Source organism: Vulpes lagopus, chromosome 16 (assembly GCF_018345385.1).
Source record: "Vulpes lagopus strain Blue_001 chromosome 16, ASM1834538v1, whole genome shotgun sequence".
NCBI classification, from domain to species: domain Eukaryota; kingdom Metazoa; phylum Chordata; class Mammalia; order Carnivora; family Canidae; genus Vulpes; species Vulpes lagopus.
Genome location: NC_054839.1, coordinates 32134136 through 32151979, shown reverse-complemented (window position 1 = coordinate 32151979; position 17844 = coordinate 32134136). Strand labels below are relative to the sequence as shown.

The window sequence follows — 17844 nt, the reverse complement described above, 5'->3', positions numbered from 1 at the left end:
GCCTTTGGTTCTTTTTATGGCAGTCTGACTCAGGTTGAATAATCCTAGTACAGCATTTGTGCTGGGAATGCTTTATTAAAAGCTATTTCCTGCCAGCAGTGTCAAAACCAGAGTCGATAAAACATTTTGATAGATAAAACTGCAGTTATTTCCATTCCATGGGGATGAGGATAGCCATAAGAACTGTATAAATATCTATGATCACTGTTTTGCATCTGTTCAGTTAAAAAGTTATTGTGTTCAGATGTTTCACACTGAAATAGAAAATGCTTAATGGCCAATATAAAATGTCAATTAAAAAAGTTACGTGGTAAGCTGTTGTACCTGAGTCATCATATAAACTGTAGGTGATTCATTTTAGATGACTTGTCAGATGGAAGTCCTCGTAAAAACCAGGTACCAGGGCCAGACTCAGGTTCTTTTATAACTGAGGCTATCCATCACCAATAACTTGAACATTTTATGAGGTCAAAAGTTATCTTACTCTGTGTTCAGGACTCTGGACTTCAACAAGTACATGTCTGAGAAAACTGATGAAACGAAAGATGCACTTAAAATTTTTAAAAATCTTTTTATATTTCGAGAAGTATTTTGGTGGTATCAGCACTAGGCCCAGCTCCCCCATCTCCTTGGAAATACAGTACAAGATGTAGGTGCTTACATTTTCACAGTAGGGTGTCAACTCTAATGCCAGTGTGTCTGGCATCTAACACAAAGGAGATCTCACATAAATCTACTAGATCTTATGGTGCTTCCTACATTGGTGAGACAGTTGAGCCAGGAATTGACAGATCCAGTCTCAGCCAAAAGTATGTCCAAGACAGCTGCTAATTATGCATTGTACACATTTTTTTTCAATGTTATCCATATGTTGAAAATGTTCATAATTGAAAGTTGAAAGAATTGTACAACAAATACCCAGATATGTACCATCTGATTCAATTATTAACACCTTCCCCTACTGGCTTTACATGACTATATTTATCTGTTTTTACTTTAATCATTTCAAGGTAAATTACAGATCTCTCACTCAAAAACTCAGCATACATCTCTTAAGAGTAAAAATATTCTTCTGAATAACTACAATGTCTATTATACTGAAGGAAATTAATAAATATTTCCTACTATCTAATATCAAGTCCATATTCAAAATTTCCCAATTGTCTCCTGACCTTCTTTTATGGCTTATTTTTATCTGAATTCTGATTTAATCAAGATTCAATTCACATTTTACATCTGGTTGTTAGTATTACATTCTTTAAGCTGTCTCTGTACTTTGCTCATCTGCAGCTAGCATTTCTGATTTATATACTAATGACCAAATTACCTTTTCTGAGGCAAAAATTAGTTATTAGTTATTCTTGGATTACTATATATTGGGACTATACTAAGGAATTTGTAATTTTATTGCAATCCTAATTTTAAAAAGTTCAGTTTTATTTTGCTATTAACATTATCATAGAGAAATGTTATTCAAAATAATGTATTTATATATATGTATTTTTAAACAATTTATTTTTAAATAATCTCTTCACCGGGATCCCTGGGTGGCGCAGTGGTTTAGCGCCTGCCTTTGGCCCAGGGCGCGATCCTGGAGACCCGGGATCGAATCCCACATCAGGCTCCCGGTGCATGGAGCCTGCTTCTCCCTCTGCCTGTGTCTCTGCCTCTCTCTCTCTCTCACTGTGTGCCTATCATAAATAAATAAAAATTAAAAAAAAAAAAAATCTCTTCACCGAACATGGGACTCGAACTCACAATCCCAAGATCAAGCATCCCATGCTCTACTGACTGAACTAGTCAGGTTCCCCCAAAATTATGCTTTTAAATCAAGTTCCATATGGTTTACACACCTATAATCATGTTTGTTGTATGTCTACATATGTCTTATGTGAGCCAAACAAACACTTAGGTTCAGGGAAAGTAAATTTGGAATGTCCACAAACAAGTCTGCTTTCCTTGGCTCATATCTAGGTTTTATAATCAATGAAAATGAATGAATTCTGTGGTGTATATCTGCTGCCCTTCCCCTTCTTTCTTTTTTTAAGGGTTGTTTTTTTTTTTTTTTTTTAAAGAAACCATAATAATTCTAGTGATTGTATTATAAACCTTCCAAATATTTCCTGGAAGTAGGCTGACTATAATCCTATTAACTTACCTCCTTTTGGGTATCAAAATTAAGGTTGGCATTTTGTTTGATTCCTCTCATGTTTATTACCAGATAAATGTAAATAATCAATCATTGATTTTAGCACTTGAATGTGTTATTAGCTTTTCTTCTTTCTATTAAAATGTTTCCCCCTTATTTTTAAATAAACTATACTTGTATTAAATAACATTGCATACCTCCTTTTTTTTTTTTTCGAATACCTCCTTATTGTTACATAAGTGCCAAGTATTGTGGGAATACATTTACAGGTTTATACTCCAATTTTTGCCAGATATTCTTTTTATGTTTAACAGGGAAATCTCATTGTCTTACCAAATATAGCACAACTTGAGCTCTGCAAACAAGTAATGACTGATCGTGGTTTTGGAAGTTTATGGTAACTCTTTTAAAAAACCTTTCCTTTTAGGCTCTTGAAGACGCTAGCTGTCTGAAAAGGAGTGGCAGGGACAGTGGTTACGGTGATATCTGGTGTGCTGAACGTGGAGATTTTCCTACTTCTCCAGGCAACCATAAGCGAGAAGATTCATTTGAAAGCTTGGACTCTTTGGGGTCTAGATCATTCACAAGCTGCTCCTCTGATATTACGTTGAGAGGGGGACGTGAGGGTGAGCTGCATTTTTGACTGTCAGTTCATTTTTTATTTGTTTGCATGTTAAGAGAAAATTGGGAATGGTAGAAAGTAGAAAAATAGAGCAAAAACTATTGGGGCAAAAATTTTATTAAGATGTGAATTTCATAGAGACTAGAATATTGGGGGGTTTCTTTTTCTTTCTCATTCCTTCCTCCCTGTATCACCACTAGAATGGTAATAATTTCACTTTTTTCCCTTCCATATTTAGAGGCAGGTGGGGAGACCATTAACTGTGATGTGTTCAATCAGTGATAATCTATCCTAATTCTCTTCTCTTCCAGATTCGGGTTTAATAATCTGTGTTCTGAGGCCTATTCACTGATACAGCTACACGCAAAAAAGATTCTATAAAAGCCTCCTGTAGTTCTTGAATAATTTGCTTTTCAAATGATAAAAATTTTTAAGAAAAAGCAAGCAAAATATTTCTATAGTTCTCTTCCAAATAATTATTGATACCTATTATGCTAGAATATTATGCTAACCTTTGATAAACTAAATAGCCATACTAGTGTGGTATTTGAAAACCTCTTTTGGTTCTATTAGGGTCAGAGTGAATCCAGGACAGAGTGAGGAAAGAACATATAAATGAAAGCTACCCTGTTATTGGAGGAACCTTCTTTCAAAAGCCTAATATTTATGGTCAAATCAGTTATTTAAATGCGTGTCTTCTTCCAGTGGCTATTAGGTGGTGTCAGAAATTTCTGCCTGTATACCTCTAGCAATTCAAATTTGAGTAGACTGAAACCACAAGTTAAGTTTTTGTGCTTCTGCCATCAACATGAAAAAATTGAGAGTTCAGTCATGAACTTATGCTAGATTGTAGGAATTTTACTTTGCTGGTTGTATTGATAATTTTATATTTTTACTTGCTTTTCCTAGTGTTCTTATTAGAAAACATTTAAATATCAGCAAAGTTGAAAGAATTTTACAGTGAATACCCATGTTCCAGCTACCTGGGTCTATAACATTGTACTGTGTTTACTTTATCACGTTTACCCCTCTATACATTAATTATACATCTTGCTTTTTTGAGATACCTCAGAGTACATTACGCTTGTCCTAAATAGTTCAGCATACAACCATTGATAACAATCTTTGTTGTTGTTGTTCTGGTATAAATTTTACATAGAAGCCGTATACTGCCATGGCTTTGGTTTTGAAGAAAATTAATCAACAAATAAAGCATTTCAAAACCTCAGATTATTAGGTTTTAGAGTAGTATTGACACTTTAAATTTAAAAAAGTGAATAGCTATCTAAGAGTTAATTAACCTTTTATAGTTACTGCTGCATTTGTTGGTTGTCTGTTCTCAGAGTGTGACGTTTTCATAGCTTAGATGACTATTAAGGTTTTAAGGAAATGAATCTGAGTTTATAATTCATCTGAATGATTAAAACTGTAAAAGCAGAGGCTGAAATTCTTAAGGCACTATATCCCTTTGTCCTGACTGGATAACCGAAAACATGCAGTATTTGAATTTATATCCAGCCAACAAAGAATTAACGGACAAAGACAAGGTGTGTGGGAATAGACAGGCTTCTGTTGGTTCCAGGATAATGGTCCCATGGTGTGGAATGGAAGTCCTCTCCTTAGATACTTGTTGGAGTGGATGCTTGGTACAAGTGACAAAAAGCAGAAGGCCCCTGTCACACTGTTTCACGATATTGGGGAAGGAGTTGCAGAGCTTGTTTGAAGAGGGTGGAAGTAAAGACTTAGTATTGCAACTGAGGGAGAAAAGAAAAGCCTGTGGCCCACCCCAATGATCAGACTTTTGTAATCAGTGTACTGAAATTTTGCTACCTACTGTGTTGTAATCCCAAACTGATCACCACCACGAGGATATTATTTTTAGGTTAACAGCATTGCAAAGTCCTTAGTTTTATATGAGACCTCTTACCCTATCAAAGATATTTACCGGCAGCCCAGGTGGCTCAGCAGTTTAGCTCCGCCTTCAGCCCAGGGTTTGATCCTGGAGACCTGGGATTGAGCCTGCTTCTCCCTCTGCCTGTGTCTATGCCTCTTTCTCTCTCTCTCTCTCATATGAATAAATAAATAAAATCTTTTTTTAAAAAAGATATTTACCACTCCATAGGGAACTTCACTGGATTCAACGATAAAAAGATTTTGAGTTTAAAATTCTAACATGGAACAGATCTTAGGTACAGGGCACAGGCATCCTCCCAGAGAGCCCTGGCGGGAAGCCAGCAACATTTGCAGACTTTGTTGCCAGATACACAGAGGCAGGAAGAAAAGAAGGGCAGAAAAGGGAGATAACTCAGCTTGGATCTATAGTAGTATTTTGTAGCCTCTTTTCTTCCTGTGTCTTTATTATTTATTATTTATTTTTTAAAAGATTTTATTTATTTATTCATGTGACACACACACACACACACACACACAGAGAGAGAGAGAGAGAGAGAGAGAGGCGCAGAGACACAGAGGGAGAAGCAGGCTCCACACAGCCTGATGTGGGACACGATCCCGGGACTCCAGGATCAGGCCCTGGGCTGAAGGCAGGTGCCAAACCACTGAGCCACCAGGGCTGCCCACTTCCTGTGTCTTTAAAAGAGCAGACTTAGGGATGCCTGGGTGACACAGTGGTTGAGCATCTGCCTTCGGCTCAGGGCGTGATCCTGAGGTCCTGGGATCAAGTCCCACATCGGGCTCCCTGCATGGAGCCTGCTTCTCCCACTGCCTATGTCCCTGCCTCTCTCTGTGTCTCTCATGAATAAATAAATAAAATCTTTTAAAAAAAGAGCAGTCTTATTTTATGAAAACAGATCAGTATTTGTATCTATCTGACCTTGAGGTGTATCAGAGTGCATTCTTTTGAATTTGTGTTTGAATGATTTGGGATCAAAACACATGGTTCCCAGTATTTCCATGGCCACCCTCAGAAAAAGCCTTAAGTTGTGTGTGTTGATTTAGGAATGAGTCTTGGTATACCGTTGGACCAAATGATTTCTGAAGTCCCAACCTCCTATCTGATGTGTGACTCTTGCTTGTAGGGGTCTCGTAAGGATCTAGCCAACCCCTTTGTGATATCATGCTTTCTGCTTCTCTTTGCATGTCCTGCCTTATCTCTCACCTCACAGAAATTTGAGACAATGGCATGCTTTATTTTAAATTATGGACTTTACCTTGAATGACTCTTTGATCTCATTTTAGGTGTCCTTGACTTGATTGCTACATATTCATGTGTATTTCATCAATAAATTTTATGTAAAATCACAGGGGCAAGGAAGATTGGGAAGAAAAGATGTTCAGCAGCTGATGCGGACTTTTTGTGCTTAGAATGTATAACAGTAAAAGAATGTAGCGCATGCGCCTCCAGTATGCAAAGCAAGTTCCTCCTAATGGATCTTATCACAACTTCATGACAAATTTCTAAAAATATTCCCCAGAGTTAGCAGAAGAGCCCTGGCTTTCCAAGGGAAAGGCAAAGCAGGCATGCTGTGTGGGTTCAGTTAGACAAATGATCTGGAGAGTAAAGCAGATTCTCTTGCTTTTTCTTTTATAGGTTGCGAAAGTGACACAGATTCTGAATTTACATCCAAAATGCAGGATTATAATAAAGACGATATGTCCTATCGAAGGATTTCAGCAATTGAACCAAAAACTGCTTTACCATTCAATCGTTTTTTGCCCAATAAAAGTAGACAGCCATCCTATGTGCCAGCGCCATTGAGAAAGAAAAAGCCGGACAAAAACGAGGATAACAGAAGAAGTTGGGCCAGCCCGGTCTATCCAGAAGCAGATGGAACATTTCCAAGGTACTGGGATGCAAGCTGATGACGGAGTTTTAGAATTCAGTAGGCTTTGTGAATTTGCTGGGATATTTAAATATGGGAAAAGGAATGGTTCTTAAAATGTATTTCATAGATAATAAATTTCACTAATGAAAAATTTTTTTCCTTACCCATATCTTTAGTCATGCATATCCTTATGATATTTCTTCCATTTTAGAGTGTCAGCCTATGGTGTGCTGTTCTTTTTTTAGATGCATGCTTTTAGCCTATTGACATCTTTCAGCTAATATTGGATGACTTCTGTTGTTCATTGTGAGCTGTTATTTTCTTTCATTTTTTTTTCCTGTCTTCATTGATCTCAGTGGACACACAGGGAATCCTTTAATTTCCCATCAAATTAGCAGAGCAGAGTGGGATTTTTCAAATCCAGCTTGCTGTCAGAAGGAGGTGTATGGTTCTGAAAGTGGTTCTGACTCCGAGGATGAACGAAGGTTGCCTGACATAGTTTTGGATGACTTAGCCAACCGTAGATTCCGAGTGAAAAAGAGGCCTGAGTGTTTCATCTCGAAAACCACCTCTCCTAGCTCTTGCTCACAAAGGTTTCCTCCTGCTGACCCATTAGCCACTGGGCTGTACAAATTGACGAGGTCAGAAAAATTTTCCAAGATCAGAATGTCTGTTATGTTGATTTTAATACATAACACCCCAGATTGTTTGCAATTTGTCTTTTTTTTTAACACATCTTATAATCTTTGGCCCCTGCATATCAAGCTATTCTCTAATTAAATGAAATGCTGTTATAATTCCTTAACTTTGTTCTAGGAGCTATGATGATGGGAGTGGCAACTAATTTGTCTCATTCAGTGGTACAACCTTTGTGAGCCAGAAAGCATGCCTTTTTGTTGCGTGTCCCAAATTGTCATTCAGTAACTTAACTGGTTGGATGTTTTGAACAGTAACGAGAGGAGAACTTGGGGCACAAATGTGGAGAATTGGCCAACCGTACAAGAAACTTCAAGCTCCTCTTGTTACTTGGAAGAGGAAAGAGAAAAGACAAGGACACCCAACACCATAAAGGATGATCTTTATGTGCGAAAGCTAAGTCCCATCATGCCAAATCCAGGGAATGCTTTTGATCAGTTTCTTCCCAAATGTTGGATCCCAGAAGATGTGAACTGGAAAAGAATAAAGAGAGAAACTTACAAACCATGGTATAAAGAATTTCAGGGATTCAGGTTTGTCTCTGTGCACGTTTCCATTGTTCTAGTGTTCATTCAGCACCCTGGCTGGATGCATTCGAGGTGTGCTTTTTATGAGGGAGAAAGAGAAAGGTTTTAATTTTCTCTAAAGAAAGGTTCTAATTTCCCTAGGTTTCTGTAGAACCTCTATAACTGAAAAAAAAATGCCGTTTAAATTTAAACCTTAGGATCTGGATCTTAGAAAGCTTTTTGCATGACAGGACTTTCAGTGGTTATAGTTTTCTCCAACTCTCTATCCTTCCTTTTTCTCCTTTCTCTGCATCACTTGCTCTATGGTAGGAGGAATTCAGATTCTGAGGATGAGGATTTGGGCTCTGACAGAAGCTCCTCCATATTTAGTAGAATCCAAAAAGCAAAGCATAGGCTAGACAGCAACTGCCAAAGACGTTCACTCTTGCTGGAATTGGCTACCAAAGGGGCCAGGAGCTCCCGGAACACCCGTGCAGCCAGGAGAACCAGTGGTTCTGCGGATGAGCCCAGGTGTACCTGTGTGCATGAGCCTGCCTGCTGTTTGAGTCTGGCCTGGGACCCTGTGCCAGCTGCTGCTGCTACATTAATCTCTGACCATGATGTGCTGGATCATGAAACCTTATTCATAATATTTAGCACAAAAGCCTAATGTTTGATGTATTGCTTTCTGTGGGAGCATATAAGCTTGGAAATCTATAGAATTAAATATCTTCAGCACAATAATGTACAAGATAGTACGTAGTTATGCATGGCATAGTCAGTTCTTTTGGAAAATTATTTCTAAAAAGCTTCTACGGAAGTCAATCTAATTTTATGGTTGTGTTATGTGTGGAGATGTGGAGAAAGGAAATAACTTCTATGTAAACACCAGGGCACGCAAGTCTGGTGGGAAAATGCAAAGAAAAGATTCATCAGGGTCTTTTTGAAAGCCTCACAGCATTTTTTTTTTAATTCTGCTGACTTGCATAAAGTGCTTGATGACCAGCTCTTCAAACTCTGCAACATCATTGCTGTTTCTCTGGGATGGGGACTACCTCACTATGGCTAACAGTATAAGAAAAGAATGAAAGCAAGTGTGTGTACAGCAGGGAGGCGTGCTCTGTCTATGTTCTAGTCCTATCAGTTGGCCTGGATGGTGCTCACCTTTCTTGAGAAGTACGCTCTGCATTTGCTTCTTTAAATGGTATCCAAGAAGGTCATGGGTGATAACGTTAAAAGCTAGTTGTTTCTTCCAAGCAAGAATCTCTCCTGTGGTTCCATAAAATAATACACCCCTGGGAACTGGCTAGTTGCTCTGCTGCCTAATTACCTCTTCTCCCTAAACTTAATAAGATTCTCCCTTCCTTTTTCTTTTCTGTGCTTTAGTCAGTTTTTATTACTTCAGGCACTCCAAACATATTCTGATGACATCTTAGCTTCTGAAACAAATATCAAAATTGATCCCACTGCCGGCCCAAGGCTCATAACACGCAGAAAGAATCTCTCTTCTGCACCGGGGTGTAAAAGAGATGACCTTGAGATGCCAACTCTAGATCCCGACTTGGAGAATGATGATTTCTTTGTCAGAAAGACTGGGGCTTTCCATGCAAATCCATATGTTCTCCGGGCTTTTGAAGACTTAAGAAGGTTTTCTGAGCCAGATGATTCTGTAGAGCGAGATATAATTCTGCAGTGTAGAGAAGGTGAACTTGTACTTCCAGATCTAGAAAAAGATGACATGATTGTTCGCCGAATTCCAGCGCAGAAGAAAGAGGTGCCTCTGTCAGGGGCCCCAGAGAGATACCAACCAGTCCCTCTCCCCGAACCCTGGACTCTTCCTCCAGAAATTCAAGCAAAATTTCTCTGCGTACTTGAAAGGACACACCCATCCAAAGAAAAAAGAAAGAGCTGTGGAGTCTTAGTGCCTTCCTCCAGGAAGAAGAGAGATGACATGTTGACTCGCAAGATCCAGTCTTGGCAACTGGGGACGACTGTGCCTCCTGTCAGTTTCACTCCTGGTCCCTGCAGTGAGGCGGACCTGCGGAGGTGGGAGGCCATCCGAGAGGCCAGCCGACTTAGGCACAGGAAACGGCTGATGGTTGAGAGGTCAGAGTGTGTTTCTGCAAGGATTTTGCTTGTCATGAATGGTCTTGTATAACTTTTCTTGTGTGAGAAAGTGGCATTGTATCGCCCAACTCTGCATGTCACGAGCCGTTTTGAAGCATCCTGTAAAAGTGTATATTGTGAGAAACCTATAGTGATTTCATGGAAAAAGTGCAATTCCATATTTGCACATCTCTAAATCAACTGCTTGAGTGAGGCCTGTTTAAAAAGATGTAGATGCAAACTTTGCCTTTGGCCTTGAGGAAGACTACAGTACTATCTGCAACGTGATGTTTCGTGAAAGTGTTTTCCAACTATGTTTAGAGACTTTATGTTTGCACGTCCAGGCATTTTTGAAACAGTCTGGTTGTGGTTTTCTTCATTTCTTATATTTTGAAACGTTTCCCTTAAAATATGGCATTGCAAATTTTATTTAACTTGATTATGATTTTTGTTTCTGACCTAGGTTCCTTGGACTATTAATATGTGACTTTTTAAATTTATAGTTTAAAATTCAGTGCAAACTTTATTAAGATGCATGGATGTTATCTGCTGTCTGCTAAATTTTACCTGTATGTAATTATGGCTATTTTGATAATAATGTGTCTGCATTTATGTGTTATGCAACTTGTCATTTTGATGTTCAGCCTGTTGAACTTTGGGATGGACAAATACAAGGTTGATTAAAATCAGTAGATCCAAATCTAACTTCAATTTCCGGAAGCAGGATACTTTTTGTTATGGATTTGTTGGTTCAAGGCAAATTAGGAACCTCTTTATCTCACTTAATATGATTCCTTGAGATATGAGATTAATTAGAAACAAAGACATTATCAAGAATAATGTGATAAAATCTTTTGAGATTTGTCCATCTCTTAGAATCTTAAGTTAAAATTATTGAACATTTGAAAAGTAACACAATTAAAAAGTGACTTTTAATTTTTTGGTTTTCTGATTTCTTAGACTCTTTCAAAAGATTTATGGTGAGAATGGGTAAGTTTTTTAGTTCACAGTGGAAAAAACATCTTTGCATATTGTTTGTCTTCTGTGTAATATGTCACTGCACTTCTATCCTGGCATGTCACTAAATGGGGATGCTGTGTGCTGTGCATGTAATTTTTTAAAATGGGAATTTTTTTCTTAATTTTGCAACCTAATAGTAAAATATCTGTGTCTGAGTATGCAGTGCATGAAGTGCCATATGACTGCAATAGATTTTGTTTTTATTAGAAGTTTAAAATTCAGATCTGTTTTTCCTTTTTTTCTTTTCTCTCTCTTTTTAATCTAAGGAGTCAATTAAAAGTAACACAACTACTTGCCTAAGATTAGGTATATTTAGTTTAGTATTTGATTGCTACATAGACCAAAATTCTTGCTTTTGGATGTTGAAGCCCAAATGACGATATTTTAGAAAATCTATGATGGAAAAGGAAAACTAGCATTTACTTTGAAGGTGGAATTCATACAATTGGTATTATCTATATACTCTCAGCTTATGGGGAGCTTTATTAGTTGGGATGAGGAACAACATTAATCTTCCCTTAGTAGAATTTGGAAACATTTTCATAATTACTGATTAGGGTAAAAAGTTATAATGTGGCTGTGTTACAAAGCCAAATCAACTTTCCAAAACTGCAAAAATTAAAATCTAAAATTTCCTAGAAATGCTTCCCAATTCTAGAGTAATGGAGAGTTAAAGCAAATGCTACCATACTTTTACTTTTTACTGCATGCTGTAGAATCATTCATTCGTAGTGCAGAATAACCAGGTGGCTGCATCTTAATATTTTCCATTAGACTTCCTGTGACTTTGTAAATCTAACTGCTAATAGGTTTTGAACAAGAAGAAAATTTAAGTATGTCAAATATTTTAATCTGCTGAAGCCTTAGTAACTAAGTATCTTCCCCTACTGGGATTTATGTCATGTCTAAGAATCTCTAGTTTTGGTAGCATTAGATAATTTTTTAAAGTGTAGAAATCTTGGAACTTGCTAACATTACTACATGAAGCAATATAACCATTCTAGGTGTCAAAAGTGTAACTGAGTCAAGGATAACTAATTGCAAATACTTCTCAGCCACTGATTTTAAAAAATCAGGCTCCCAACATGCTTTCAGTATGCCACATAAAGGCACGTTATTCCTTGTCCAGCTTCTCAAGGGCTTAAAGCTTTCTCATTGGTGAGGGTGAATCAGGCACTTGTCAGCATGATGCTTAAGCATCTGCTAATCTCACTTCATCATGGGAAAGCTGTTTTAATGGATGGAAAAAATCTCTGCAGCTTTGAGCATTTTGAATGAAAACTTTCAGTTATTTTCATTGCTAATAAGACTTAATAATATAAGCAGTTTTTCTTAAAGAGGATATGAGTACATGAATACAAGTAGTTGATCAGAGTGTAGACATGTGCAGCTATTTCAGTGACTACATATGTTCCTCCATAGGGATACCCTGGATGGCTAAGAAAGGAGAAGAGAAACCCAAATGCTAAGTCCAGAAAGCTAAGGATTTTTCTGACTATAGCTAGCAGCCACAAATAATTTTCTATAGACTCTCTCAAGATTGTTGCTTGTGTGGTACAGTATTTGTTTTAAAGCCTGTTCCCCTTGCAGTTTGGTGCCAAGGTAGCACAAATAAGCAAGGTTGTCTAACTGAGACTGATGAATAATGCATGATTTGTCAAATAATGGAAAGTAAAAACGAATGTCTTCAGAAAACTAAAGTTTTATACCCACTTGTAATCAAACCTTTTATATGGGATTTTTTTTTTTTAGTGTTCTATCAGTTACTAATATTTTTCTTAAACTGATTTGCTGCAATCAAAACAACAATTGGATTGAGTATTAGCATTTAATATCAAACTTATTTTCTGTTTATAGACCTGTTCATATAACAGGAGACAAGTGGTGTTTCTTTTTTTTTTTTTTTTTTTTTTTTTACAAGTGGTGTTTCTTAATGATATTTCTTGGACATAATGTACAGTTTTAAGCTTAGAATACTTAGCTGGAAAATCATTATTACTTAACATCCTGTGATTGAAAAATGACTGCCTATAACACGAATGCTTTCTTTTTGGTAAGGACCGAGTGAAAGAGAAATGCACATTACCTCTTGAAGTCTTCATTCATTTTGAGCTTGCTTTTTATTTGGCATTTAACATCTGTCACTCTGTTTATTTTTAATATGATGCTTTATATGTGGCAGTCCTTTTGTCACGTGTGCTTTTGTGTTGCATGGATTTGTCTGTGGTTCCTTGACATTTGAAAATATGGTTATGATGCCTCTTGGCAGAACCTGTGAATGTCAAAGTTGTTGTAAGGGTATATAGTTATAATTTGTAATATGACTGAGCCATTCAGTCTACTGCCAATATCAACAGGAAGTGAAAACCGAAAGTTAAGTTGTAATCAAAGAAAACTAAGAGATCTGCATTTCATGCATGAGTTTTGATGAAAAGATTCTGTAGAACAGTAAGGACACCTAAGACAACAAAAAGGAAGGGCAAATAAAGTTTATGTGAGTTTCTGGGGATTTTGTACCTAGGGACATTTAGTAATGTCCACAGACATTTCTTTCTTCTTTTTTTTTTTTCCACAGACATTTCTGATTATTATACTGGGTGGGTTGATGATGGGGGTTTTCTACAAGCCATGCTTTCATATCTTGTAGTGCAGGATATAATAAATAATTATATTTACAATAAATAATTTTCAACCCCCAAACTATCAATAGTGCTATTGGGAAAATCTGATTTAGACTCTAAACCTGTAAATGAAAAGTTCCTTATATTATCATTCTAGTTTGTAGTTACTCTGCAGCCTATTTTCCAGGTTTTAGTACTGATTATGCTTCAGAGAATTCCTACAGCACCTAATGGAAATATACTTAAAAGTGCGTAAATAAGTATATTCCTATCTTCCCTTAAAGGCTCGGAACTCCAGGGACTCCACACTTAGTATCATGGAATTTCTACTTGCTGTTTCGGTGATTTTATATTTGGGAAGTTTTCTGCATGTTGGTCCTTTTTGATGCCTTAAGTCTTAGATATTACTTCTTAGGCTGTCTCTAGTCTGCGAGGTAGGTAGGGAGGTATTAGATGCTTTGTAGATATATGAAGAAAGAGACATAGATATCCCAGCTCTCCAAAGGCCATACAGCTAGTGAGCGGTAGAACTGGACAGGGGCATCATTTAATGAGATAATCCATGTAGACCACTTGGCAGTGTTGCTGGCACACAGTAAGCCCTCAGAAGTTTAATGTTATGCTGTTAATTCTAATAAGGAAAGAATTCTTCATGATCTGGCTGAAAGACTAATGTACTCAAAAAGTTCTAGATTTTATCAGTGTGGCCTAGGGTGACCTTGCTAATCTGAAGCAGTTCTGGGAGTGAGTTTTCAAGAGATCCCATGCAGTCATGTTTGCCTTAATAAGAACAGTTGGTGTATAGCACCAATGGTTATTAAAATACAATCAGTATAACCTTGCCCTTTTCTCATAATAATCCCTTCCTTGTTTAGAAGACAAGGAACTGTGGATCAGAGAAGCTAAATGATGTTAGGTTGGGGTAAAAATTGGTGCCACTGCAAGGCCTGGAACCCTCACCCCAGTCTTTCAGTGCTTGATTCAGCCTGCGTGGAATGTGCTCAGGCTTTATTTAGGTAACTTTACACCCTAGGGAACAAAGGGAACTCCCATTCCTTCCTTACACAGAGATTAGTCTGCTCTGGACAGTGTTTGGCTCACTTGGTTCACACTGGGGACCTCCTCCTGGGCTCTAGGCCCTGTGCTCTGAGATCCCAGGAGGGTGATGTAACTTCTGCCCATGGTTGAATATGTTTTCTGAAAAGGCACATGTAAGGTTTTATGGGGCAGGAGGATGAGAGCTAAGAGAACACACATGGACATGTCTGGGTCAGCCGAGACTATCCAGCCTTCCCTCTCACCAAAAGAATATTAAAATATTGGCATTTCTATGTTTGTTCTGGAACTTATGTAACCTTATGTGTTGGGTATTCAGATTTCTCTCATGCCTTGATCCTGAAAAATTTTTTCTTCCCTCTTTTTAGTGCATCTGTTAAAGTATTAACACAAAAGTCTTATTCTTTGTAGTTATAATTTATATTTTCGAATTCATTAAATCAGGTTTATAGTCATACCTATTTAAATGTGTGTATATATATACATATATAAATATATATACATACATACATACAAAATATTTTATTTATTCACAAGAGACACAGAGAGAGTCAGAGACATAGGCAGAGGGAGAAGTGGACTCCCAGTGGGGAGCATGATGTGGGACTTGATCCCAGGACCCCGGGACCACAACTCAAGCCAAAGGCAGATGCTCAACCACTGAGCCACCCAGGTGCCCCTAAATATATATTTTTAAAGATCCAATATATAATTTTATATATATTCTATTTAATTCCTTAATACTCTTTAATAAATCTTAAAAAGCTTTCTTTATAAAACTTTAGGGAGGGATGCTGATTTATCATATGCACACAAAAAGAAACCTATTGAGTTTATTTTGCTTGATTAAATATGATAAAATGTACTTCATTCTTGCCACAGGTGTTAAGTACATGTATCCTGCATGCCTTGTTATGTGTTAAGGTGTTTTTCCCCAAAAAACATGTGGACCTGTGAGGGGGATAAACTAAGCATACACACACACACACACACACACACACACACACCTATATACTCTGTAATGCTGAATGTTAATGCCAGGAGAAAGCTATAGCTAATGTACTAGAGAAGTGGAGAGGAAGGCCAGACCACTTTTGGCATGGAATAGATAGGAATTATCATCAATGTGATAGAATATTCTCTAGACCAACACATTTTTCAGTACCTACTATGGGCTGGGCACTCTTCTAGGCATAGGTGATAGAGGAGCAGACAGGCAAAATCCTTGCTTTATAATCTTACAGGATGATGTGTAAATAAACTCTTAAAATGGCAGTAAATGATGTGGGGAGAAATGCTATGGGAAGAAAGAGTGAAGGATAAGGTGGCCAAGGGAGAGGGGCACTTGTTCTTTTATGTAGGGTGGTCAGGGAGGGAAACGCTTAGTGTAATGTTCAAGCAGATGACTGGAAGTGAGAGATAAGCCACATGGCTGGTTGGAGACCATTCTAGACAGGTTGAAGAGCAAGCCGAAGAGCAAGAGATTTAGCCCCAGCATGGAAACCAGTTGGCTAGAGTAGAATAAGTAAAGGGGACATGACAAGAGTTGAGCAGAGAGAGGTGGGCAGGATCCAGGTAATGTCTTAGATCTTGGAAGAACCTACTTTCAGCTCATGTGAGAAGGAAAGAACCTGATAGATGCAGTGTACAGGGATATCACCATCTGAGGGTAACTTTGAGAAGATCCCTCTGGCAGTCGTGTTGAGCATGCACTGTTGGGCAGGAAGACTGATTTTCGTAATAATCCAGAGGGGAGATGTGATGACTTGGATCAGGGTGGTAATGGCAGAGGTGGTGAGAAGTGGTTGTGTCCTAGTTCTAATGAGACAGCAGACTGACAGGATTTACTGATGGGATCAGTTATGATGTATAAGAAAAAGAGAGGTATCTGGGATGACTCCAAGATTTTTGGCCTATAATCAAGATAATGGAGTTGAAGTTTACTGATGAGTACGTTGTGGGGTGAGTGATCATGTTTTTGGTTTATGACAAGTCAAGTTCGAGTGGCCTGTCAGACTTTCAAGTGGAGAATGAATAGAAAGTTACACATGCCCATCCAGTGTTTAGTGTATCAGGGATCCTGAGGAATGAGTGGCATTTACAAAGGCATATATACCGATGAAAGGCTTTCATGTTGGAACAGTTGAAGACAGACTCACTGGATCTGGAGGCTGGGTGATAATTTAAGCTACTTTGAAAGGCTAGGTAAGAGTTGGCTGTGTTCTCTGATCTAGGGTGTTGGCAGTAGAAGTGGAAAGAAAAAGACACTGAATAAGAAGAACTGATAACTAATTGAAAGTAGGGAGAAGGGAGAGGCAAAGGTGAAAAATGGTTCTTAGGTTTCAAATGTGGATGATTGGAAGCAAGTTACACCATTAACAGCCACAAGCAGAAAAGCAGGTTTGGGGACAGGGTTGCATTTGGCTACATCAACAATAACCATGTGTTTAGTGAGTTATAGTTTACAGAATCCTTCCTAGATATTATTTCAATTGGTCCTTTTACAATTGAGGTGCCTAGGGGATATCCATGCAGATATTTATGCAACAAGTAATTGGAATTGAGTCAAGGGAGGGCCTGGCCCTGGGCTGTGAATTGGGAGTCATTTGCATAGAGACTAATTGAATTTCTGAGCTAGCTAAGGGCTAGCTCATGTTACAAAAGAAATATGGTGATAGCAAAATCTTGGGGAGGGTGGAATTTAAAGGCTCAAGAAGGAGATGTAGAGTTACTTAAATAAGTTACTTAAATAAAGCAGAGCCTGTTACAATGGAATAAAATCCAGAGTGCATTATGAAAGTTCTGTAGGAGGGGGATCCGTGGGTGGCCTTTGGCCCAGGGCGCAATCCTGGAGGCCAGGGATCGAGTCCCATGTCCAGCTCCCGGCATGGAGCCTGCTTCTCCCTCTGCCTGTGTCTCTGCTTCTCTCTCTCTCTCTCTCTCTCTCTCTCTCTCTCTCTCTCATGAATAAATAAATAAATAAATAAATCTTTAAAAAAAAAAGTTCTGTAGGAAAGCACATGCTGGGTACTCCTTCAAAAGCTCCATCTCTTTCATTCCTACCAGCTCTCCAGTATTCAAACTGGACTACTCCATATTCACTACCCTATTCTTCAGTGCAATTTACCATCCCTTCCATGTACCTCATGTCTAACACCCCGCTCTGCTCATTGGTTCTACTCTAAGTTGAGCTGAGAGCTAATTCTCAGGACGTACTTGTGACAAGATCACACATTGGGAGATGTGAAATCTGCCTTAATAAAACAGAAGACTTTAGAAGTCC

General features: G+C 38.1%; 1 protein-coding gene across 18 annotated transcripts in view; it reads left to right on the top strand.

The window, feature by feature from the left end:
* The window catches only part of LMO7 (LIM domain 7), a 197436-nt gene that overhangs the window by 140472 nt on the left and 39120 nt on the right, over nt 1-17844 (top strand). For 9 of the 18 annotated variants that reach the window (XM_041730923.1, XM_041730922.1, XM_041730927.1 and 6 more), the window contains 7 exons: nt 2577-2775; nt 6322-6574; nt 6913-7197; nt 7507-7785; nt 8089-8289; nt 9145-9864; nt 10825-10854. In XM_041730923.1, the coding sequence (XP_041586857.1) occupies nt 2577-2775; nt 6322-6574; nt 6913-7197; nt 7507-7785; nt 8089-8289; nt 9145-9864; nt 10825-10854 (1967 nt within the window). The remainder of the gene's footprint in view (nt 1-2576; nt 2776-6321; nt 6575-6912; nt 7198-7506; nt 7786-8088; nt 8290-9144; nt 9865-10824; nt 10855-17844) is intronic. The other 9 variants (XM_041730931.1, XM_041730930.1, XM_041730935.1 and 6 more) reach the window with 6 other exon arrangements.